Source organism: Babesia microti, chromosome II (assembly GCF_000691945.2).
Source record: "Babesia microti strain RI chromosome II, complete genome".
Classification (NCBI taxonomy): Eukaryota; Apicomplexa; class Aconoidasida; order Piroplasmida; family Babesiidae; genus Babesia; species Babesia microti.
In genome coordinates, this window is record NC_027206.1 from 1260498 (window position 1) to 1284130 (window position 23633).

The 23633-nt window shown below is 37.1% G+C and overlaps 17 protein-coding genes and 2 non-coding genes across 19 annotated transcripts; 10 read left to right on the top strand and 9 right to left on the bottom strand.

The window, feature by feature from the left end:
- Nucleotides 1–18: 18 nt before the first annotated feature.
- Nucleotides 19–549, bottom strand: BMR1_02g03600 (cyclin-dependent kinase regulatory subunit CKS1; the record flags this gene model as incomplete). Its single annotated transcript, XM_012793027.1, has 1 exon — nucleotides 19–549. The coding sequence occupies one exon, from the start codon at nucleotides 547–549 to the stop codon at nucleotides 19–21; it is 531 nt and encodes a 176-aa protein (XP_012648481.1).
- BMR1_02g03605 (polyadenylate-binding protein 2) lies at nucleotides 1600–2172 on the bottom strand (the record flags this gene model as incomplete). Its single annotated transcript, XM_021481705.1, has 5 exons — nucleotides 1600–1651; nucleotides 1673–1770; nucleotides 1794–1881; nucleotides 1905–2011; nucleotides 2032–2172. 5 exons carry the CDS (start codon nucleotides 2170–2172, stop codon nucleotides 1600–1602), a joined length of 486 nt encoding a protein of 161 aa, XP_021338315.1.
- On the top strand, nucleotides 2302–4406 carry BMR1_02g03610 (NADPH-ferrihemoprotein reductase; the record flags this gene model as incomplete). Its single annotated transcript, XM_021481707.1, has 7 exons — nucleotides 2302–2553; nucleotides 2575–3213; nucleotides 3234–3500; nucleotides 3521–4114; nucleotides 4135–4229; nucleotides 4250–4353; nucleotides 4375–4406. 7 exons carry the CDS (start codon nucleotides 2302–2304, stop codon nucleotides 4404–4406), a joined length of 1983 nt encoding a protein of 660 aa, XP_021338316.1.
- A 71-nt stretch (nucleotides 4407–4477) lies between these two features.
- BMR1_02g03615 (hypothetical protein) lies at nucleotides 4478–4880 on the top strand (the record flags this gene model as incomplete). Its single annotated transcript, XM_012793030.1, has 3 exons — nucleotides 4478–4683; nucleotides 4704–4788; nucleotides 4809–4880. The coding sequence occupies 3 exons, from the start codon at nucleotides 4478–4480 to the stop codon at nucleotides 4878–4880; spliced, it is 363 nt and encodes a 120-aa protein (XP_012648484.1).
- BMR1_02g03620 (hypothetical protein) lies at nucleotides 4965–5540 on the bottom strand (the record flags this gene model as incomplete). Its single annotated transcript, XM_012793031.1, has 1 exon — nucleotides 4965–5540. One exon carries the CDS (start codon nucleotides 5538–5540, stop codon nucleotides 4965–4967), a length of 576 nt encoding a protein of 191 aa, XP_012648485.1.
- Nucleotides 5541–6715: 1175 nt separating this feature from the next.
- Nucleotides 6716–6797, top strand: BMR1_02g03621. The gene has a single exon. It is a non-coding gene; the product is annotated as a tRNA-Ser (tRNA).
- Nucleotides 6908–7244, top strand: BMR1_02g03635 (BUD20, bud site selection protein 20; the record flags this gene model as incomplete). Its single annotated transcript, XM_021481708.1, has 3 exons — nucleotides 6908–7010; nucleotides 7032–7094; nucleotides 7117–7244. The coding sequence occupies 3 exons, from the start codon at nucleotides 6908–6910 to the stop codon at nucleotides 7242–7244; spliced, it is 294 nt and encodes a 97-aa protein (XP_021338317.1).
- Nucleotides 7245–7280: 36 nt separating this feature from the next.
- On the bottom strand, nucleotides 7281–8006 carry BMR1_02g03640 (hypothetical protein; the record flags this gene model as incomplete). The annotated part of the gene is made up of 1 exon (XM_012793033.1): nucleotides 7281–8006. One exon carries the CDS (start codon nucleotides 8004–8006, stop codon nucleotides 7281–7283), a length of 726 nt encoding a protein of 241 aa, XP_012648487.1.
- Nucleotides 8587–11364, top strand: BMR1_02g03645 (conserved Plasmodium membrane protein, unknown function; the record flags this gene model as incomplete). Its single annotated transcript, XM_021481709.1, has 13 exons — nucleotides 8587–8664; nucleotides 8689–9506; nucleotides 9556–9735; nucleotides 9757–9924; nucleotides 9946–10033; nucleotides 10055–10204; nucleotides 10227–10343; nucleotides 10364–10573; nucleotides 10597–10665; nucleotides 10687–10902; nucleotides 10925–11044; nucleotides 11066–11149; nucleotides 11173–11364. The coding sequence occupies 13 exons, from the start codon at nucleotides 8587–8589 to the stop codon at nucleotides 11362–11364; spliced, it is 2490 nt and encodes an 829-aa protein (XP_021338318.1).
- Nucleotides 11496–12908, top strand: BMR1_02g03650 (Fumble; the record flags this gene model as incomplete). The annotated part of the gene is made up of 1 exon (XM_012793035.1): nucleotides 11496–12908. The coding sequence occupies one exon, from the start codon at nucleotides 11496–11498 to the stop codon at nucleotides 12906–12908; it is 1413 nt and encodes a 470-aa protein (XP_012648489.1).
- BMR1_02g03651 (hypothetical protein) lies at nucleotides 13048–13694 on the bottom strand (the record flags this gene model as incomplete). Its single annotated transcript, XM_021481710.1, has 3 exons — nucleotides 13048–13442; nucleotides 13464–13578; nucleotides 13599–13694. The coding sequence occupies 3 exons, from the start codon at nucleotides 13692–13694 to the stop codon at nucleotides 13048–13050; spliced, it is 606 nt and encodes a 201-aa protein (XP_021338319.1).
- On the top strand, nucleotides 13825–14654 carry BMR1_02g03665 (conserved Plasmodium protein, unknown function; the record flags this gene model as incomplete). The annotated part of the gene is made up of 6 exons (XM_021481711.1): nucleotides 13825–14058; nucleotides 14080–14213; nucleotides 14235–14322; nucleotides 14343–14454; nucleotides 14498–14529; nucleotides 14553–14654. 6 exons carry the CDS (start codon nucleotides 13825–13827, stop codon nucleotides 14652–14654), a joined length of 702 nt encoding a protein of 233 aa, XP_021338320.1.
- BMR1_02g03666 lies at nucleotides 14780–14852 on the bottom strand. Its single transcript has one exon. It is a non-coding gene; the product is annotated as a tRNA-Val (tRNA).
- Nucleotides 14949–15943, top strand: BMR1_02g03670 (hypothetical protein; the record flags this gene model as incomplete). The annotated part of the gene is made up of 7 exons (XM_021481712.1): nucleotides 14949–15155; nucleotides 15176–15275; nucleotides 15296–15393; nucleotides 15416–15537; nucleotides 15558–15690; nucleotides 15711–15862; nucleotides 15886–15943. 7 exons carry the CDS (start codon nucleotides 14949–14951, stop codon nucleotides 15941–15943), a joined length of 870 nt encoding a protein of 289 aa, XP_021338321.1.
- On the bottom strand, nucleotides 15944–16591 carry BMR1_02g03675 (hypothetical protein; the record flags this gene model as incomplete). Its single annotated transcript, XM_012793040.1, has 1 exon — nucleotides 15944–16591. One exon carries the CDS (start codon nucleotides 16589–16591, stop codon nucleotides 15944–15946), a length of 648 nt encoding a protein of 215 aa, XP_012648494.1.
- A 46-nt stretch (nucleotides 16592–16637) lies between these two features.
- On the bottom strand, nucleotides 16638–18441 carry BMR1_02g03680 (Dihydrofolate reductase; the record flags this gene model as incomplete). Its single annotated transcript, XM_021481714.1, has 10 exons — nucleotides 16638–16721; nucleotides 16742–16882; nucleotides 16960–17120; nucleotides 17141–17235; nucleotides 17257–17396; nucleotides 17417–17489; nucleotides 17514–17607; nucleotides 17628–18008; nucleotides 18082–18176; nucleotides 18197–18441. 10 exons carry the CDS (start codon nucleotides 18439–18441, stop codon nucleotides 16638–16640), a joined length of 1509 nt encoding a protein of 502 aa, XP_021338322.1.
- BMR1_02g03685 (hypothetical protein) lies at nucleotides 18675–19078 on the bottom strand (the record flags this gene model as incomplete). The annotated part of the gene is made up of 2 exons (XM_012793042.1): nucleotides 18675–18786; nucleotides 18807–19078. The coding sequence occupies 2 exons, from the start codon at nucleotides 19076–19078 to the stop codon at nucleotides 18675–18677; spliced, it is 384 nt and encodes a 127-aa protein (XP_012648496.1).
- BMR1_02g03690 (hypothetical protein) lies at nucleotides 19266–19868 on the top strand (the record flags this gene model as incomplete). The annotated part of the gene is made up of 1 exon (XM_012793043.1): nucleotides 19266–19868. The coding sequence occupies one exon, from the start codon at nucleotides 19266–19268 to the stop codon at nucleotides 19866–19868; it is 603 nt and encodes a 200-aa protein (XP_012648497.1).
- Nucleotides 19869–20212: 344 nt separating this feature from the next.
- BMR1_02g03695 (phosphatidylinositol glycan, class T) lies at nucleotides 20213–23428 on the top strand (the record flags this gene model as incomplete). The annotated part of the gene is made up of 1 exon (XM_012793044.1): nucleotides 20213–23428. The coding sequence occupies one exon, from the start codon at nucleotides 20213–20215 to the stop codon at nucleotides 23426–23428; it is 3216 nt and encodes a 1071-aa protein (XP_012648498.1).
- Nucleotides 23429–23633: the final 205 nt, after the last annotated feature.

Here is a 23633-nt window from a genome sequence, read left to right on the forward strand (position 1 = left end):
AAATGAATTCGTTGCGTATTATTTGTTCCTAGGTCTACGGAGTATAAGTTCGTCCAGTTTATTGCGGTAAATCATGAAGTGCTCCCAGCCTGGAGACAAATCGATACCCAGATGGCGGACGATTTGCTCATCTGTTAATAGGCTCGAAGGCTGCATCTTCGACAGGCGATAAGCCTCTTTTTTAACTCTCCGTGACAAGAGCACGTAGCGATAAATATATTTGTCGTCTTGGTACCGAGGAGAGTAGTACACTTCGCCATATTTAGTGGTTTTATAGGCATAATCCTTTATGGGCGTAGTGATGATTTCAAAGTTATCCAACTCTTCTGGTTTCACAAACGCAGTACGGCGCCTACATTGTAATGAATCTTGTAACTCTCGTAATTTTATGTTTTTCAAGTCAAATACAATGCCTAAATCGTCTATTCTGGACCAAAATCCTCTGTACTGGTGTAAATTGAGCGAGGGGTAGTACTTACGATGGTAAGAGATGGATAACCTATTAGTTATACGTCGCTCATCCTCAATGGGCAAGAAATCGGTGCCCATGACCCAAAGCCAAATTGGCAAATTGTGCCGATTAAGTCAATTTAAAGTCAATTTTGAGTACGAATGTGAGTGTAGGTGTGTGAGTGACCTCGGACTGTCCAGCAAATTTCGTGAGTGAATTCGCTGTTTATTTCTGCACTATCAAGCGCACAACTGAGCATCACAATCATGCCCGTGAATAAACAATTCTGCTATTATACAAATCAATGCGCAGTTAAGTACACACAATAAAACATAGAAATGGTGAGATTGATAAACGCTTAATGTTACAATGCTATTTCAGACGTCACTGTAACTATTGTCGCATAATGTGCAGGCGTTTGTGAGTGTGCCCAAACGTTTTTGGCCGAATTATGAAGTGTTCGTGAAATAAAAGTGTTAATGAAGTGAAGCCTAATGTAATTGAGACACACACCATTACACACCGTCTGGGGGGTCCCCAGCTAACGTCAATTATTCATTGCCGTTCAGAATAACTCAATACTAATTATGTAGCCAAAATGGCTGTTTTAGCTACACACACATTTGTTCACTAATCAATTATGTATCTTTGTTTTAATTATTTCTTTTGTAATCATCTATGGCAAAAACAGATTCACAATAACTCATATTCATTTACTATCTCCACTTCTCACTGTGTGACTCACACAATATGTACTAAGTGTTTATATGTTAATATATGTAGTGATCATTATGTGTTACCAAACTAATTCATATTAACTGTGTAATGACTTTTTACTGTTAATTCCTTCCCATTTATTGGATTCCAACTGTTATGTAACGCCGTGAACTAACAGCAACCACTACATCACTACTCATGTATTATGCTTGTGTATTGTAGCATTGGTAAAATCAACTTTATATTTGTATTTATAATTTGGACTATTTTTGGTTTTTTATAGTCATATTTTCGTAGATTTTATTATTGATTATAATTACTATAATATGTTGGGGTTTTATTTTATGTGGTTAATTTTTACAAATGTTATAATTTATGGTTGTAGATATGGTTTTGTTAAAACAAATATTCTTCATAAATGATTTGTTTTGTTAGTAGGGTTTGCCATATGACCTAGACCCATAGGGCTTGTTTTGTCTCCCCCTGCTTCAAAACTATGCCTACCTGCTTTTGTAATGAGGCCTAAAAAATCCCCTTCCCCTCCCCCTACCAGGAGGCTTAGACCTTGACATCCCCGGTATATTTTTCCTCTTGCTAGTGACCTGATTGAACTATTTTGGATAACCTTTATCAGTCTTTCCTTAAATAGTGTTTCATTTAGTAGTAATGCATTTTCAACAGATTCTTCCTGGGCAAATTCGATGTAAGCATACCTAGTTGAATGTCATATTCCTACCCTTTGGGGTGCCCAGTCCACTTGTCAACCATAATGGTGATGCGATTGATTTGACCGCATGACTTGAAGTATTCCTGTAGATTCTGAGGCGTAGCTGAGTATTCAACCTGAGTGATAATTCACATACATTGCCAACGTATACTGATCTACGATCTACATCGTCCTGACTTGTGTCATTGGTTCGATCTGTGGAATCAAGCGTTTCATTTTGTAGCCGCTGTAATTCATCGAACTCATCGTCCAAGTTGTCGTATACGCTTTCATCCATTTCGCTCAGTTTCAATTCAATCTATTATTTAACTAATATCTGCGCAACCTATTAGTAATACACTAAGTGAAAGGCACCACAATTCATTAATCCAATAGTGGATGTTTATCGCACAGATGATCCAAACAGATGCACAAATATGCGTATTTTGTGCAAATAATCGCTATAGTCATCATATTAACCACTTTACTCTATCTTTTGAGTTGGCTCTTACTCAAATACGAAAATCAGCAGGTCAATATTAGTGTAAATACCAATAATAATTCTACTTTGAAAATTTTTTTCGCCACTCAAACTGGGACTGCCGAGAATCTAGCTAATAAACTATCGGAAGTCATACAAAAATGCCTAAGAATTGAGATTGTTGTGGTTGATCTTGATGTAAGTCATCCTTCTATACAGAATTTCGAATTTGACGAACTTCTACACACAAATATTGCAATATTTATTGTGTCCACGTGCGGTGATGGAGAAATTACTGATAATTCCAGATTTTTTGTTTCTTGGCTTGAAAATATACATGAAAATTCACTTGTGAATTTAAACTATTCACTTTTTGGTCTAGGTAGCCACGAATATGAACACTTTAATGCAGCATCTAAGCTGTTTCATCGAATACTCACTAAATTAGGAGCAAGTCTCTTGTCACCAGTGGTGTACGGCAATTCACAATTTGACATTGACCCTGATTTCCATAGATGGATCAAGGAATTGATTCCGCGCTTAGCTTTACACTATGATATAAAGTATTATGAACCATTAGAATTGTCCAATTCTAGTGTTTATAAGTCATGGAGAGATGTAAAAGGAGTTGAAAATGAATTGGTCTATTTAACTTCTGATACTGTAAGTTCTGGTGTTAAGGTCGATATAAATAACTTGAGCTTGGTCTGCAGAAGGCAAGCAAAATGCGTGAAAACATTGATTGTTAGCAAACGCTTTTTGATCGAAAATGACGTATGCCATATAGATCTTGCTAACCCCTTCAAATTAGAACCGGCAGACAATATTGCGGTTCTGTACAGAACAAGTGATAAAGTGGTGAGGCACAGCTCACTCAGCTGGATTGGTGGGTTAAGAGATTAAACATTAATAGCCAAGATCTGGATAAGACAATTACGTTTAAACCCATAGATTCTACTAGAACCAAAATTGTCCCACCATTCCTCGTACCTTGTACATTATACGACGCGCTAACACTATATTGCGATCTGACTGCATTGCCACAAGAATCAGAGCTGTTAAATTTTACGGCATTCCTCACAGACGAACATGAAATTAAAATCATGACATCAATATTGAATAATAAGAAGATTTTCAATCTAATGGTAATTTCGTAGTGAAGTAGGAAAAGGATGTTAAAATGACTCTTATCGAGTTTGTCGAATTGTTTATGTCCTCGGCTGTTTTTGATCTCTCAGGATTTTTACAGCTAATACCCAAAAAGAATTTGCGGCAATATACTATTTCATCAAGCCCTCTTTATGATCTCTCATTTTCCATAACCGTTAAGAAAACTTGGGAGCGACTCCATCCCCTAAAGAAATTCCTAAAGCGATTAGAAATTAAGGGATTGATTCCCAAATCATTACTCACTAAACTTGACGATGTTAAGTCTAGACCAAGGGAATACAAGGGCGCATGTTCTAATTATTTGGTTGATTTAGAGTCTGGTAGTGAAGTTTATGTATCGCATATGCCATCAAAGTTCAACATAGACTTGAGAAATCCTATGATTATGATTGCTACTGGCACTGGAATCGCTCCCTTTCGTTCATTTTGGGAACATCTAACTTTGTTAAATATTAGAAATGAGAATAGCGTACTATTCTACGGCTGTAGGAATAAGGATGAGTGGTTATACAGGGACGAGATAAATAGTATTGTTCATGGTGGGAATTCTGTAATTGGAAAATTGTTTTTAGCATTTTCACGGGAGAAGGTTAGCATGTGATAATTTAGAATGAAAAAGTGTATGTGCAACATAAGATACTGGAGGAAAGGTGCCTCATTTTGAAGCACCTGTTTGAAAACCAAGGCAAAATTTTTGTTTGCGGGTAGACCAAACATTATTTAGAAATCGTGAAATGGGAAAATGTGTCAAAGGGGCGCTTATTTCAATCATTAATGATCATACTGGTGTGGCCAATGGTGCTGCTTGCCTGGATGGTATGGTTAAGAGTAGGCACCACAATCACTTAGACGGAACGTTTGTGTACGAAGTATGGACCTAGAGAAGTGTACTTTTAAATAAAGTTGTATGTGTAATTTTACCACTTTAATTGTGTAATATAAGTTCCCGAATATGCCGCAAGATCCATCATTTAGTGTGTCTAAGGATGATTCCATGAACCCAGGAGATGGTGCCATTAATTTAAGCTTCAATGAGCAAACAAATGACTCGGTTATATTCAAAGGTGCTAGTACTAACAGTTTTAAATTGGGGGACCTTGAATGGTTTGATAGTTTGCCTGTAATGAGCGATAATTGGTGGATCTGTAACATAAAAAGGTATGTATATTTGCATGTAGGCGCAATGATGTTAGCGAAAAGTGGAAGAAGTCTTTTAATGATATTATCGAGTATGAAATTAGGGCATGTGAACTGGATTTAAAAGTATCGCTCTGCTAATTTAGATATCCTATTTGAAGGTTCAGGCTGATTCAATTACAAACAAAATTTGCTCTCTGGCAAAAATTTGCCCCTAAACTATGTTTATTTTCTGTAAATTAACATTATTGCCTATTTAATTGCGTTTTAAAATCTATGTAATGATAATCTCGTGCTCGATGTTAACCATGTATTAGGAAGCAGCATGACATTATCTTCTTAGAATTCCTACCGTTACCCTTTATTATGATTGAGTTTAGATTATCATCATTTCCAAAATCCCTTTTATCAGAGTTATAATTAGTTCCTAATGCATCGTTTATGGATTGATTTATTGATAGTGCGGGTGAGTAAATGTGGGCGCAGTATTCCAGTGTTATCCCTTTCCTAGGTGGTACAACTGCATAGTCTCTGAAAAACGAAAAGTGGGCTTTATCCCAAGAATCTGGTCGAATAGTCCCACTCCATCCATACAAATAGCCTTTGTTTGGTTTAAAATCAGATGGTAATGTGTTAGGTGGATATCCAGTCAATACGGCAGTGAACGTTTTGTTTATACCATACAATGTAAAATGTGGACTATTTCTATATGGATAAACCTTTTTAACTTCACAAGAGGGTACATCTGCAGCACTAGGGATTATATGCCTTGTTGCAAGTCTAGGAAACATTTTCAAAAATATACTGCTTCCTCGTCTTTGCTTCTCATATTCTGTCTCATTAAACAATTTAAATGTGTGGCTGATATCTATAAACATATATAATACAAGGAAAAAAAATGTGTTAACATACATCATTTTGTTGTTATTGCGATTGTTTAGCTATAATTGAATGTCCACTTGTGTGTAATTTTCCACAATTTATAGATCAAGTGCACAAACTTAATCATTTACATCTCAATAATTATCTCCCAAAACAACATAGGATACATTAATTTTGATTTAAATGCACATATTCATAACTTATCATCAATGATCAATGCAGTTGAGTATGTAGCAGTGTCCAAACTATATTAGTGGAAAAAATGTTGAATTTTGATTTATAATGTCTTACACAAATCTATTCATAATGTAATAAATGTATTAAATGGTCGAATAATAATTAGTTTGGGTAACATATTATATTTATATTACATTTATTTATTTTTCAATATTTTTAATCTAATATTCAGAATAATGCTTCATAATACAATGTTATATGCTTATCAAACAATGCATTTTCTATTAATAATACAAATACACTGATAATATAATAATTGTTATTTAACGAATTAATCATACATTATATTTACTATTCAATAATGTGTTTATAACACATGAATTACACCCACGGTTTGTGATATAATGTAACCAACAGAATTGATTATCTACATTTATAACCTAAAGCACTATCAATACGATGTATTTTACAAATATAATCTAATTAACCGTTTAAAATGTGTTATACTGAAATTCAATACTAAACTTTAATAAATATTATTCACCAGTTTGTTATTCATCTATGGATTACATCGGGACAATTTAGCCGAAACCCTTACTTAAGAAAAATTGGCACAAATTAATTTTTATTAATTATATATAGAATATGTAAGTATAGATTGATAAAAATAAATAAACGGCAATAATTATGTGTATATGGGAGTTATGTAATTATCTGAAATGGAATACAATATAATTTACACAAACTTTAACTAAGAAATACAAAGTGCAATTGTTATCCTAAAGAGTAAACTACATATTACTTTAATTAGATCAAATGCAGTGAGTGTAAAGCAGTTTTTTACATTTTGGATGGGGAAATCAAAATTTATACTAGTTCTGACAAAATAGTTTGTTAACAAGTGTTTATGAAAATTTAGTTTACAAGTGCTGATGGTTTTTAAGGAAAACTAAAAAACATTGGAAATGAGATGTAGAATCATACTAGCGTGCCAGGCGGTTTGCCCGAGTGGTTAAGGGGTTGGACTTGAAATCCAATGGGCTCAGCCCGCGCAGGTTCGAACCCTGCAGCCGTCGTTATATGTGTTGGTTTGCTTATTATTATTTATGTATAACGATTACCTTTTTAAGGCAAAACATATTTTTTGATTATTCACTAAAAATTTCGTATATTCACTTTATGTAAAATGGGCCCTAGGAGGAAGGCTAAGCATAAGGGGTTGGGCAAACACCGCCATTTGAAGCGCGGCATTAGGGATTTAAAAAATCGCGGCAAAGATATAGATCAAAGTAAATATTTCATTTACTTAGTTTTTGAATCTTTATATAGGGATGATAACCTTGACACTGATACCACAGAATTAAAGGGCCAAGGTGCGCCTCATAATTTATATAGGAATGTTTTACTGCAAATATTGCGACAGATATTTTATTGACTCTAATGCATTGACTGGGCACGAAGCCACAAAGTTTCATAAGAGAAGGCTAAAGGCGTTGAGCGCACATGAAGAACATGTACCGTGATTTTTTAGACAAAATATTAATTATTGGGTTTGCAGTTTAAATAGAATTTGTTCGCATATCTCTCTTATCTAGTTGAATAACACATCTAATATACCATGGGAAATTTAACTCTTTGTCTGTATCCATGTTGTTTTTTAGATTTAACAGAAATTGCTTGTTGTTGTAACAAAATCTAAGCTTCTCCGCCTCATCCAATGCGTCAATATTACTCTGAGATAAGTGTTTAAATTTACACCTGCCGATGTTCATGCACGTGCCATTTATTACATTTGAGCGACACAAAAAAAGGGAAGGATCGTGAGAATAACAACATTCTTCTGCACTTTTACTACACTTCCCTTCTCCTTGGAGAAAAAATTTGCATAATTTCAAATTCTTAGAAGTTAGAGGTGTACAATCGTGAGAAAATGCGCAGTTATCCCCGTGAATACAAGATGCATAGCGATAGTAGTATTTGCAAATCAAGTTCTTTTTCTGAGAGTCACTCAAATATAATTGATTCCCAACAACTTCACTATAAGTATGATTTGATAAGGGCTTATTTGCCTCCAATTGCTCTTTTCTACGTAGAATTTCTAAATATCTTTTTCTATGGCGATTCGCTGCTTCCGCACTTCTCTTCTTGCGCTTCACAGTAACACTGGTAGAATTACTACCGTAATGTTCCTTTGACACAAGGGCTTCTGTTAAGAACCCAATGTCGTCGCCATTTGATAGGGGTCTGGTATAAATTAGTGAATTTATATCACTTCCACTTATCATAGCTACATAATTCACTACATCCCTATAGAAACACCGCCGATATATGGCGGGTTCTTAATAACAACCCTACCTAATCACTAATAAATTATTTAGTCGCATATTCCACTTATACATTTAAAATGATATACACCAAGCGAAATTTCACTGAGACAATGCTACTATTAATGACAATTTTGTTACATCCCCCTTAAATTACTACACAGTACACTTTAATCCATATGCTTTATTAAGGATATAACAAGATGTTTAATTACCATTTTATATTATATAATTTAAAAATATTGAAAATGATATCGTTCTTCATGAGAGAGCGTATAGTGAATAACTTTTATATATATGTTCCTGCACCTATGTGCCTGAAAAGGAATAAAAACATTTCCATCTATTGTAATTGATTCTAAAATCCAGTGACACTGCACTTGTGTTACATTAACATTATTAAATTGCTCAATTTATTTGATATCTGATCATTTGGACGTAAAAAACACGTATATCGCAATCTTCCTTCCAACACGATGATCTACTCAAGAATAAATTAGTCTACTACATAAACCTTATATTTTGATCTAGTCTCACCAATATGAAACGCTTTAAAATCAATTTCACACATGAACTTAGCATCTCAAACCACCGTTCGTTGATTTATACTATACTTGTCGTAAGTTATATCTCACTTTTATAGGCCTCGATAATATCTATTTCCGAATGTAAACAACAGTTTGACTATGAATCCTTCAGCAAAATTTCTCCAATAAGCAAAAATGACATTAAAGACATTGAATTTTTGCAAAAGAAGGGTGACAATAAAGATGTCGATTCTACTAATGAGACCCTGAAAACTGGTTCAAAATATGTCAAAAAAAACGAAAAACAGGGTAATAACAACAATGAGCAACAGAAAACGGAGATTGAGACAAAGAAACTAAAATCCACCATAAAATCCCATAATTCATCCAGTGCCAATAACGCTGACAATAGTGACAAATCGGCCTTAACTATTGGAACTGAGCCACATCATCTACACAAGCCAAAAGACGCTAAATACCATAATAATGAAGATAAAAGTAACAGAAACAATCATATAAGAGGGAATGACTATGTAAATGAACATGGAAATAAACATAATACGTCGCATTTGGAGGGAAACAAAACCGATAATCGCTACGCCGTAATAATAATATCTGTATCCACTCTAATATTTTCAATATTTTTCCAATGGATTGGTGGTTTTATTGAGAATAAAGTGGATAGTCAACATGATCAATACGTATCAAATGTCTTCAACACATGTTGCAGACAGGTGGCTACTATTAGTCTAATTAATTTGGTACTGTGGATATTACTACAATCGAAGATAGCACTATCACTGGATCGCATATTTTTTGAAGATGTGACATATTTAATATATAAGAACCATATATCTGAAGGTGTTTTGAAAACGAACACTATTGAGATTGCTTTTGAATATTCATTATACATATCAGTGTTACTGATGATGTGGTAAGGCACAATCCGTCTATAAAATGGCTAATACAAGTGGCTTATCTAGGTATATATGTTATTCACTCTATTTCTACATAATTGTGCGAAACTTGATAAAGTGGATGCGCAAAGTGGATGAACTAGATGTGGAGCTCACAATTCGAAAAATAGACTATGTCAATAAGAAGTGGTTTTCATGGTTACTATATAGTAATTACATTTCTAAGTGGCAATTTTTGGCGTTAAGGTAGATCGTGAAATTATTTAGATATGATTTTGAGGAAAATGTCAACAATACGCACATACAAGGGTTGGACTCTGCTGGCATTTATTTTATGGATTATTTGCGCGTTTCGCTTCTAGAAAAATCATACAAATTACTAAGAATGCCGAATTATTCCTTCATAATCATTCTATTAGGCATTCTATCATTAGGGTAGGATTCATGGCCACTCAGGACTAAATTTAATAAGGAAAACGAGGCATCCATTCTCTGTATCCTGCTATCACTCTGTTTAATAATCCTATTCTTACTATATGTGCACGTAAACACAAATGTTATGTAGATAAAATCAATTCATAACAAGTTGACACCCACAAACTTATCGCATTATTTGTCGTCGAAAAAGCACAAAGATGCCAATGCAGATCAACACGTGGAGGAATTGGGGGATGATGAAACAGTGAAACCACAATACAAACTAAAGCCACTAAAGGTATCAAACATACATAACTTAGCCCATGAATCCAAAATTTTACACTGAATACCTTTACGGGACTTTGAACCCCAACAAACACGACCAACTCTTCTACTTCATGTCTAATGGCCCCAGTGTGCTATTAAGTGCTATAACGGTATATATAATGTAACAAAGACGACTAACTTCATTATTCTGATGCTATTGTCATTGTGGTTATGCCTATTACATGAGCACAGTGACATTTGGTTAAACAATAATTTTGGTGCCAACTGGTTCATCGGTTTCATCATAATTGTAATATGCTTTATTTGGCCAAACTTATTATATTCACTTCTAGTGGTTACACAAGGGGGAATGATGATCAATGTTGATACTCTAGCCTCAGTATGCAATATATTTATATATAGGTTTGGGAGGCTAGGCGGGCTGAAAATACTAAACATGGCACGGAGTTGATAGATGGCATAGGATTACACGTAATCAGGTATATCATTTAGGCTGGTTTATACTCATTGATATCTGGAGGGGATGTGCAGTGGAGGCATTTGTTGGCCAAATTTAAGACCTTTTCTATAGCCATAAGGGAACAGCTGATCTCATCCTGGAACAACTTGCAGGAGAACAAGGGAGGGGGCGGCAGTGTAACAAACAAACAAGCAGCCAAATATCTATATTCACAGGGATTAACAAACGTTCCTCCAAAGCTGGTTAATGTATGTATAAGCGCTGACATAGGATTTTATTAAATCATTTTCAAGGACCATACCTGGCAAGTTGACCCAGGAGGAATTCCTAATGTTTGCGTTAATGGTCAAGCAAGTGATCGTAAGCCCTTTGGATACAGTGACGCTTAAGGTACTATTAGAGTTGACACAGCCTTTATTTGAAGAAGTTTATAAAATACCATGGACTTGTGAAAATGGAATAAATTGCGTGAGCTTACAATTCATATGCCAACAAGTAAGAATTATTATGTAATTTAGATTGGCCTCAAGTGGAGTTACGGAACGAGGAAACACTTTATAGACTTTTTAAGTGCTGGAACTAAGACAGTGATGTCTCCAGAAGATTTTGTGGCTTATATGCGTGACTTTGAAGACTATATCATGCAAAAGGCGCAAGATAACAGTCACTATATCTTCTATGACAGTGACATCCAGGCACCTGTCAAGTAACACAAGTAACATAATTATATCACATAAAACACAATATAACACTAGAACTAAGCATGGTGTAGTATTATATCTTAGGGTGGGGTGGCATTATCCGAGTTTAGGGTCATAAGTCAGTGTTTTGGATTGGCAAAATGCATAAGGGAGAAAATCCTTTAGACAAAGATGCACTTATGGCTGACGCAATGATAATACAACAATATCAATGCGAAACATTTGCTTTGCTCATTGTTGAAAGCAATCCATTTGGCATCAATAATAGCAGTGCCATAACTTACGATGTGATTCCAAAACTTTTCGAGCTTCACAATTTGTTTACTAAGTTTTGTGAACAGCTCACTGAACTGATTTTGGCCCATGGCACTGGTTACGTAGAATCTCTTATCGGTCACTACGAATACGCCTACAAAAATCTACTACAGCTGTCTATCAATTTGGATATCATCGATGAAGACATAACTATAGAACAATTCAACTACCCTTTCAAGCTAAATAGAGGTGTTGTGGATGATTACCTAGTGGCCATTGACATTGGTGGCAGCCTGGCCAAAGTAACATACACGACGCCGTGCCCACCGTCTAGTGACATACGTTATTGCATTGATATATACAATACATCATGCAAATTTACCTACCATATGCAATCGCTTTTATCTCACATTACCAAACACTACACTAGTGATAAATTTACTCATCGTGATGGGTTGATGAGTTGTGAAGGCCGTGCGTATAACTTTCCCAGTGGCGCGGTTTTTGAGAAGTTAAAAAACGAATTGATGAAGATACAGTTGGAAAATGGAAAATATATCGCATTTAAGATATTCAAAAACTGTGAAATTGATAAGATGTGCCAGTTCATCCTACAGAATGGAGAGTTGAATGGAAAAATCTACACCACTGGCGGTATGATTTCAAAGCACAAAGACAAAATTGAACACATGCTCAACGCAAAAATTATTCATTTGGACGAAATGGATTGTGTTGCCAATGGCACCATTTTATTATCCAAAATTGAACACTCATTATATAGATTTGACACTGAAAATCGCTCCATTTGCACCGTAAAAGTGTTAGATGAAAGCCATTTTCTGGTGGAAAATGTTGGCTCCGGTACATCGATAATTAAAGTGTCTCTTGGAAAAAATTCTAGGATCAACGGATCGTCAATTGGTGGTGGGGCCCTAGTAGGTTCGTTTCATCACCTAACAAATCACAATGATTTCCGTAGCATACAACTCTCCAGTGAATGTTTATATAATCTACGCATGCTACAGCTGAATCGTTCTTTGAATTCGAGCGTGAACAGCGAATCCGTAGAGTGCGTTAAAATGCTTTATAATGACTTGGGGGCTCTTGGTCAATTAACCGCAAAACAATACAATATCAAAACAGTAATTTTCACTGGATTTGCCATTTGTGAATCAATGATCGCGTTGCGAACACTGGACGGTGCATTTACATCTAGCTGTAATGCATTATTTAGTTACCATGGGGGCTTTGCTGGATCGCTCGGCGCCCTAGCAAACGCACTAGTTCACGCATGTTAACTCCACTACTTGTTACCGTTTGTGTATGATACCCTGCGTGGCATCGGCAATACGCTATAGAGACAGTTATGTAATAATTAAACTCATGATAACTAGCTACTGTCTTAGTCTTAGAGTTGGATGTGGTGTAATAGAAGGTTTACTGAGAGTCAGAAACAAAGGATATGACGGAAATGGAATCTGTTTCTGAACCGGTAGAAGTGTGCAAATGCGTGTGATTGCGAGTACGGATTTTGCGTATTGCAATTTCATCCGTTTTGTTCGTTTCAGGATCGGAGAAATAACTTGACAAAATTCTCCTTTGCTCTGCGGCTGCGGAGGCTATTTTGCGATTATTTCTCCCGCCACTGCCCCTATTCAATACATGTGATAATGAATAGTTGGACCTGGGCAATTGCAAGTAATTGACCATTGATTTTGTCTTATCTGCTTTATCCTTAAAGTCGCTGCCAGCGATTAGCGATATCACTGCTCCTAGGCCCATTGTAGCCCCTAGTCCAGCCAAAGGCTCAATTGGGCTAGAATCTGTTATATCTAGGTTAGGAGTTTTCTCACTTAAGTAGTACCATACATCCTGTGGCGTAATTACTTTGGAATACCTGTGTCTACACATCTGATAGGCATTAAGTAGTACGTCTTGGAGGTAGTCTTCCATAACAATACTTAATGACTGTATCGCCTCTAACTTACTTGTATTACAGGGTCTTCAACTTGATAGCCATTTGAAATTTCATTGAGAAGATTGTGTACGTTTTGTGTTGTTATGAGATTACTCAATTCGCCCATACTGATAGCAACTGGGGTATCACGACTTATATATGTAGCTGTCCCAGTGTCCATCACTTTTTATAGTGCAAAAATGACATTTTATGTTCTTGCCAAACTCTAAACATTGGGATGAGTTATTGAATATCCCATGCGTGCCCATTTGCTGAGGATCACCGACGCAGGCCGAAGGAACATGCTGTTCCACGTACCCATGACAGAGTTGTACGATCTTTGGGCCAAATGTCATAAGGAAACTGATTATGCACTGGGCCTACTTGCTATGAATCATTTCTACAACTTTGGTCGCCAAATCTCGCCCATTGGATCCACAAAATTGCTTTCATTATGCATCAGGTGTAAACAATATGACGAAGCAATTCAGGTATTAAGCCGAATAAATTAGCTACTAAAGCATTCTAATGCCTGGTTACAGGAGCCACCCTCGCTATACCTAATTTACACATTGATGAACATCCTATTCGTCCGTGCAGAATATCACAAAGTTAGGTTATGTTTCAAATATATAAGGGAGAATTGGTATCACAGCTATTTACCCAGGAAATTGAAGGTTAGGCCAAGATTGTATGATATCACCATCAAATCTTGCCTTTTGATGCCCAAATATCCGCTGCAAGAGGCACTGATAGTACGTAATGTGAGATTTAGATTTATAATGATTCGCAGCTAATGGACGTATATCTGCCAGAATCTACCCATTTTACGCTTCTAAACTGCACACTAACATTGTATAACAATGGAGGGAGCGATGCAGATAAAGGTGGGTGTTTTCCATAAATTATTAGTTAAACAAATTAATTCAGAATTTTACTGGAACACAATGAGACATATCAGGGTATGAAAGCAGTTAATTCCAAGGGACGGTTGGAAATGGAAAGTTTGATGGCTTGTGATAAATTTGCACTTATGCCCAAGACATTAGACGCGCTAAGTGCTCTCGACAAGATTCTCTCGCAATGATTGCGTAGAATATGTGATTTGTATGAATTGTAACATAATAATTTAAATTGTACTTGTAGTTTGGAAAGTTAGGGGTACATATATTTGGGTAGTATCAATTTGAGTTATGTACTTAAATAGTTGGCTACGAGCACCGAGGATCGAACTCGGGACCTTCTGCGTGTAAGGCAGACGTCATCACCACTAGACCATGCCCGCCCGCAGGGAACTGATTTTTAAAGCCAAACTCATACTTTATCACATATAATCATGAAACGTTTATAAAAAACTTAATTACAAACCCAATCTAGTTCCATGCTCTCTCTATGTGAAATTGACACGAGGAGTATCGATGAAATATGGAATCACTCCACAACACTCGGACCTTGCCTTAAAACATTAAACTTTGGCTGCAAATCATTAGATTTGACTTTGGGCGGTGTATTGGCGGGGGAGATTGTCGAATTTTATGGCGATAGTGCTTGTGGAAAAACACAAGTTTCACTGTCAATAATTGCCAACGTATGTAGCTGCACATCTAGACATTAATTGAAGATTACCTAGCAAATTTGGAAGGCAGAAATGTTATACTAATTTATACCCACAGTACACCACCACTTTATCGTATTAAACACATAATTTGTAAGAAGATTATCATTCAGCAAGTCGGTTAAATCTTTTACTACCATCGGCAAATTTGGATCCTGTGGTCAATAAGTTACTGAAAAGATTACTAATATCCACCCCCAGGGATTACAGGGTATTATTTATCATTAATTTAGGAGCTGTACAAACTGTTAACAGAAGATATATTTGCCATTACTATTAGCGATCAAATTGGGGCAGTTCCTAATCTTCTGGTTATAGATTCTATATCTCTGATGAGAAGGATTGAACATAAAGAGTATTAAAAGTGTTATTTAGGTCTGTAAGAAGACATGTGGCACTAATTCGTTCTGTTTCTAGGCATTTGAAGAAATTTGCGCACCAAAGGGGCGCTGCCATAGTGGTGACTAATCAAGCCCAAACTAGTTCAAAAATTGACGGATTTGCAATTGTACGTTATTTTACATATAGAAACCCCCCGTTTTAGGGTCTTACTGGACCAGGTCAATTAACACAAGAGTTTACCTTCACCAATATCGTATGCACAACTATGATTTGGGGATTTCAGAAAATTCCAAAAGAGTGGCCAAACTAATCTATTCATCCAAGCCATTACCCATGCAGTAATATGAAATGCTTAATTCAGTAGTGGTACCATCATATTTTCTATTGGGCCAATGGGGATACAAGATTGTAAGGATTAATTATAAATCCGTAGGCATATCACTACTAGTTGACCATTGCTTCAAATTTCTCTTTTTAACACGAAGTTTGAATCCTAGCTTATTTCTTCTCTTCCCAACCTTGTTAACTTTAATTAATTTTTTCTCAGCCACGTCCAAGCATGATTTAAGTTCCCTAAGAGACCCTAGTGCAGATCCATGTTTATCAACCGACCTATTTTCCTTAAGTATATCTAAGCATGTTTTCTCAAACTCAAATTTCTTCCTAAAAGCCAACTTTTTCGCTTCCCTTTTACGTTTCCCCCGAGAGAGTGCTATTGTCACATTAGTATTTACAATTTCATTAACATTTGAGTTTTCTAGCTTATTCAATAGTAGTTTTTTCTTGGGGGTTTTCTTGACTTTTATGCCAAATTTGTCACTCTTATAATCCGAAACATTGCTAATTATGCCATCTGTGTGATTAGAGGCAAATTCCAACTCCTTAATGCTATCACTAGCCACTGTTTTGGAAGGTTGATTTTGCGATAAACTTTTTATTGCTGATTTAGATTTTTTAGCCTCAGGCGATGGCAATCTTATCGCCTTCCTAAATTTATCGAGCCTTGTAAGCTTGACCATCGCCAGTCCGACACCACTAGAACTAGCACTAACACCATCATAAACCATAATGCTAATTATCTAACTATACTTAATTAAACGATCTGTAACACCACTACGCAGCCATATCCATTTTTATTGTGGGATGGCATGTATAACACAATAGATTTATGTCACTTGGTACAAAATCTTCTATGCGCTAAATAAATACTTCCGCACCTTCACCTGCGCGTTTAACTTAAGAATTGGAAAAGGATATGGAATTCTTTGGATTTGCTTAGTCAGCGCTGTTATGTGAGTTTTATAAATGTGCGCGTTGCCCAAAACATGTACAAATTTGCCAGGTCTCAGTGCACATACCTATGTTACTACTGTATATATTATTTTACAATAAATTGCCAAATGGCAATTTATTTAATGGATAATACACTACATACTTGTGCTATCATCAATGTCAGTAAAGAATAAGAGGCTATATTAAATGGGACCCCAAGGCCCACGTCAGCTGATCTTTGATACATTATGCAACTAAGTCTCCCCTGGCTCACATAGAATTGGAACAAACAGTGGCAAGGGGGGAGTGCCATTTTGCTCAAATCTACTTTAGCAACACATTACCGTTGACATTCCACGAGCATACAATTATCCTCCTGCTGTTTGGATCATTTTTAATCTTATCTATCGCTTCCATTAATTGATCTATGCCTTGACCACTAGAATTAACCAATATATACGTGTAATTTGTATCGCAATCTTTATATTCAGCCCCAAAATGTCTCCATTGGAAGCCGTATATGGGACCTAGATCGTGTTCCTTTCGTTCATTCAGACCCACACTATCCAAAAATTCTCTAGTACCATTCTTTTCCCAAATCTACATAACCAATTTAGTACCCTAACTCCCTTTTCTAGCAATATTTTTCCAGAGGTATCGCCCTTTATGAACCATAGTAGTTCTTCTACAATTCTGAATTACAAATAGTTTATTTACCCTTTGAAAAAAACTTTTTTGGTTGTAAGAAGGGGAAACGATTCATCGAGGTTAAATTCCATTTTGTATCCAAATTTACTAAGAACTCCCACGCCTAATTCATTATATAATCACCTGTTCTATCGTCATTTTCGCTTCCACTACTCAAAATATCGGCAATAATATCTAAATACTGAATCTCTTCATGTTTCCTAATAGTCACATTGGGCAATGCCTTAAACTGATATTTAAAGTCCCTAATCTCATGTTCAGTCAGCAAGTAATCATCAATATCCACGCATACATTAGAGGTTGCCCGAGAATCCTTTAACATGTATATTATGAAGTCAAATGGTATATCGTTATAAGAAAAAGTCCTGCTAATGCCTACAATTTCGAAGATTGGAGGCACACTAGTAACAAATGTATCAGCCGGTAATTCCTTATTTACCCTTGTAACATATACTTTTTCAACTATTCCAAGGTCATAAGCCTCCTTATACACACTAGATCCACCTAGTTAAGTAGTTAACCACATTAAAGTGTAAAATATAAAGGTCATTCATATTTTGAAATAACTGTGTGTTACCTATAATAAAAATCTTGTTAAACTTCATTTTCTCTAGCTTATCAAATGCATCCTGCATAGACTTAGCCGCTATAACTCCATCTCCAAAATCACTCCTACATTAACCACCACGTACACAGAACTAGATAGTACTATGTTTATTCTATCTTTCAGAGGCCGTGACGATTTAGGGATTGAGATATACGTCTTTCTGCCCATTATGACCACATTCTGAACGGAGTGATCAGGGCCATATGCCGTTGTAATATCTTGTAAGTGCTTTAAATCGCGTGGTAGCGTCTTCCAGGGCAATTTACCTTCATTCCCAATACCACCATTGGGAGTTGAAGCATAGATTGAGCAAACTTTATACATTCCCATTCTTTATATATCTAGTAGAGCATTTTCATACGGTACACACTAATAACATATACCGTATAATGCCACACCACAGAATAGAAAGTGCAAGAAATTTCAATATATGACGATTATTCGCACTAAAATGTATTTATAATATATAAATGTTTAAAATTAAAACTGAATTCGCCGAATTTTATTTTTAGTTAGAGCGGGTAACACATTTTGACTAATTTTTTTTTGTAGAGAAACAAAAATTATCGTAACTTTCTAACATCTGGATCTATACCAGTCCGTATATATTCCTGTTTCATCTTATCTAGGTGACACAGTTCCTTTTCGATTTTCCTTTTCTCATCCTCTCTATGCCTCAATTAGGAGTTATTTACCTGTAATTTGAAATTAGTGAATACAACACAAAAACTCCAGCACCTACAGCTGCTACAGTCTTGGCAATTGTTTCTGGTTCCGCCTTAAGTGGTTCTAAGTTACATGGTCTCTGTTGATTTCCGCAAATGGTCAACCTTCCTGAACTAATTTGTTGTATATCATTTATATTATTTAGTTTCCTATAATTACAGTGTGAATTTTTGCTATAGTTATTATTATGGAAGGCGATAACTGAAGACGCCAATAGTAAAACTGCGTAAGTATACCTCATGTTATTAAACCCCAACACTTCACCCCTACACAATAGTGATATCGACTATTTACATATAAAATTGTTGGCAATTGATAGTCAGATTTCATATCAAAGAAAACGCAAATTAATAACAATATTAATCCCAAACACACATATATTGTGTGTTAGCCCACAAAGTTTCAAATTGTATGTTAAGTACTCAAAAATGCCAATACATAGATCAAATTCAGATATTTCACTGGGAGAATTGGATGATAATGAGAACCATAAGCTAAAAGCCCTTAAAGAAATACTTTCTATTAGAAGAAGAATCATAACAGGACTAAAGTTGGAAAGGGCAAGACTTGTGGAGGAGGAGCAGTTCATGAAAACTCACCAATCAGACATTTGCGGTGGAACTGGTGGATGTATAGCAGCTGCCACAGATGCTTCCGAGTCGAACAAGGGATACTTACTACTACAGAATGAAAATCCAATGACCCTATCTCTAAAGAACAAATGGGAAAGCACTCTGAATTTATCAGCAGTTGAGCTAAAGGAATCATTGGAGAGTGAAAGTTTTGACAAGTCATTAGTAGACAAGATTGTGGAAAACACCAAGCAATTGAACGAAGAGTATTTTAAGGCCATAAACAAGCGCAGTGCCACGGATGTACTTTGGCTTAGGATCAAGGCGCTGTTTTTTGTTAGAGAAAAGGAATTGGCCGAAGCATACAAAATACATACGAACATGAATACTCAGATCGTTCAAGATAGCACCAAAATTGTCGATTTTTTGCGACATCCACTTCTAACCCTAAAGAGTTGACACCATTTGCATAATATATAGTATTACATGGATAACTGTGTATAAAAAACTGACGAATGACAGCAACTACACCTCTAATTTCTTGTATAACAGACTAGTATGAGGTGAATATGGATTAGTGCTTAGGCAGAAAATTGGTACCCTTACCTAACATGTTGAGACAGCCAATACGAACATCTATGAATTTTATTCGGGTAATACCTTTACCAGTGATTAATCAGTGAGATATCAAATAGGCTTTGTAGCTATGGTGAATATGTATTAGAATTTACGGATACAATAGAAGGTTTAATAGACTAGGCACCATTACCATGGACTTAAGCATACATATGTAGGTCAAACGGATGTTGGAAGCAACTCTAAGGGCCGCAGAAATGGCAATGAGGGACCTAGCGACAATACTGTTATGGGGGCCAGTGTCACGACGGCAGATAGTATGCTCCCCAATGATGCTGGGTAATGCAAATAAGCGGGGAGAAAACATATTGGAAACTTCCAACCCATTTAACCCATATCATAGGCACAATGGAGTTGCCCCCTTTCACAAGATATATGATGAAACGTCGACTGGAGAAAATGGGTCCTCCCGCCGCGATTCCTCCTCCTTCCAAACTGATTCTCCACCCTCAACAGATAACCTTATGGAAAAATTCGCCTTCAATAATCTAAAATTGGAATTAGAAAACACAAAAAACACAACTGCCATCAATACCATAGGTGAAATATGCAATGAACATATCACCAAGTTCGCCAACTCAGATCGGCAAGGAACAACTATCAATAACCTTGAAGAAATATGCAACCATCTTCAAAAAATTAAAAATCATATTGAATCAGATATATCACTACTGAAATGCGAAAAGTCCCTATTGGATTCACCCTCCTCCACCATATTAAATACCGTTGAATATATTAGCCCAAGAAACAAACTTGACCACAACTATTCTAATTCCTTTGCCTCTAATGAGATATTAGCAGGGACAGAAAATACAGAAGCGCAAAACTCAGATCAAGAAGATGCCCTATCCTTTCTAAAAATAACCACAAAACAATCGACCAAAGGAGAACTGCTGAGATCAGCAATACCCATAGATACTATGAACAATGATATTAAGTCCCAGAAACACTTCACAATCAACAGGTATAAAGCTTTCGTCAATACCTTCGCTTTCCTCTCCGATCTAGCCTCTGTTGGAGTTTCGATCATTAAACTAGTTAAAGGAGATTCTCTTGAAGAATGGGAGAAGGGATCATCACCCCTAGTCTACTTTGAACCCATCATTCAAGATGCCACAGACTACATAAGTGACCAACCTCAAATTAGCAGCAAAAAGAGATTCGTTTTACGCCTCAGGAAAGAGGCATTCGACAAGCCCTTTCTGGATAGCCTACCCCTAAAGGGTAAACTGAAACTGATGATGAAGAACTCATCCTCTGCAGGTCCGGGCTCGGCAGCCACACCAACCAACGATATAACAGCCAAAGATTTCACACCACCCTCACATTCCGATATATTATACCTAGATACAATAAAATTCCAAACCATACTGAATCTCCTCCCACAAGCAGATCCAGATACACAACTAATACAAGAAGTCTTAACCCTAGAAATCTCACCACTAGACATTTTCTTAGGCACCTTCCCCTCTTTTGAGCATGTTGAAGTCTCGATTTACCTGCCATATCTCCCCTCTACACACTCCGATGTTAACTTTGAGCTATGGGATATCAGGGCCGCTACCAGGGTAGGTACCTTCCTTTCTACAAGACAGCGAATGATAAACCGTACATTAAGGGCGGAGGCATCCGCCTATAAAAAGCAAGCAGAACTGAATAGGCAGAGGCAATTGTTGATCGATGCAAAGATCAGGACCAACGGTTGGTACGACATCTTCGCTTGGGGATGTCTGCCCGTGCGGGCAATCGATTCGCCCGATCAATTTGTCCCACTTCCAGCTGGCTATTGCCATGGAGACAAAGAGTTCCCATATAATAACGCTGCAAAGCCACTATCTGAAGCCGCTGAATACCAGGGTAGGGCTGGGAATGACAAACGAAATGTATGGATGCAGTCATCCTATTTTAACCTAACTGGTGCTCCGTTGTTCTGGCGTAATTCTGCAATAATGGAAATGGGAGCGCGTTGTAGACCAATTGAGGCTGGCAAACCCATTATTAGGTGCAGGAGGGATAGGGGTAGGAAGGCAGACCAGACGATGCCTAGCCCCTCTACACCCACAGATGGAAACGATGAACCTGTAAACTACCCTATCGACACTTTAAATTGCAGACAGGGCAACAAATTTACCCTATATCGTCGTCTATTCAGCCTAGAAAATGTAGTGCGGGTGGGCAATACCCTTAACCGCGACAAAGATCCCATTTTCACTTACTATGAGAAGAACATAAACTCTGTATGGACCTTCGCACAAGTCCGGACATTTATCATAAAGTACTTACTATACCCCAAAAACTTCATAAAAATCGCCTCTTTTTTGGACTCCAAGAGCGTGGGTGACTGCATAGATTTCTACTACAAGTTCAAGTATAAACTAAGGCTCAAGGAGAGACTTGCAGACATTAAGTTAAGGTCATTAGGTGCCACAATAATCAAATCTAAGCAGGATATAAAACGTCATCAGAAGAGAGATTTTCACCTAATAGATGCCCTGTTTTCGGATCAAATACCACGGGGTCTCTTCTCCCCGATTAGTTGGCCCCCAGATCATGCAACGTACCTTGATAACATAATCTGTGCTGATGCCCTATATGTCTACTCGGATCGAACACCAAGGCGTCTCTTTTCCCAGAATAGTTGGCCAAACGATCGCCCCTCCAGTGTACATGCGCTAGACTGGCGAAGACTCTACCACCCATTATATCACCTGGATAACCTCCGTGAAGGGTACTTTCTCCCTATTGACGTTAATGCCCTATTCACCACGCAACCACTAGTCGTGCCTACTTCATATCTACCGACCAACCCACACGTACTCACCCTTAGGGGATCGATACACCTGAACCGAACACCCCGCCCAGCGGACGAGAACTGCGTTGATTTCGCGGTTTGCTACGCCTTGGCGGAGTTGGCTAGGTTCCCGCCAGACACGTCCAGATCGATGGAATCCTCGATAAATGAAGGTGGGCAGGTGTCTATTCCATGTGTGGCGGCTGAGGAAAAGGCCCATCGGCCCATAGACAATCAGCCCATAGACGGGCGTGGCGTCAGCAGACTCTCGGGGGTAGCCTGGAAGCTGATGGACCCTATACCCCCAATCACCGCCCTGCCAGACTACTCCAAGACCCAGCTTGAGGCCACTCCTATAGTGGGATTTCATTCTCGGCTGTTGGAAGCCATTCCTGTGGAGGGGCTTTCCAGAGAAACGGGCATGATGCCTGGAAACGGTGTTGAGCCATTGGAGAGAGGCTCTGGATTTCTGCAACATCGCAATCGAAATATAAAGAAGGATGGACTCATTACCTCCGATGAGGAGTGTAGCGTATTAGCCGAGGATTCCGCCATTTTCGACTTGGAAAGATTGAATATTTCCCTTAAATAGTGGTTATGGCTTTGGTGTAACAATATTTGTTAATTTGTCACTATTACTAGTGTAGTTATGCTTAAGCATCTTTTTAATATCTGAGTAGTGGGTTTTATAGGACACAGCCGGTCGATAGTTTCTTCACAAAATTGCACCACAAATAAGTATCAGCAGACTTACACGCCGTGAGCGCAGTGTGTAGGTTGAAAAAGGCAATAAATGG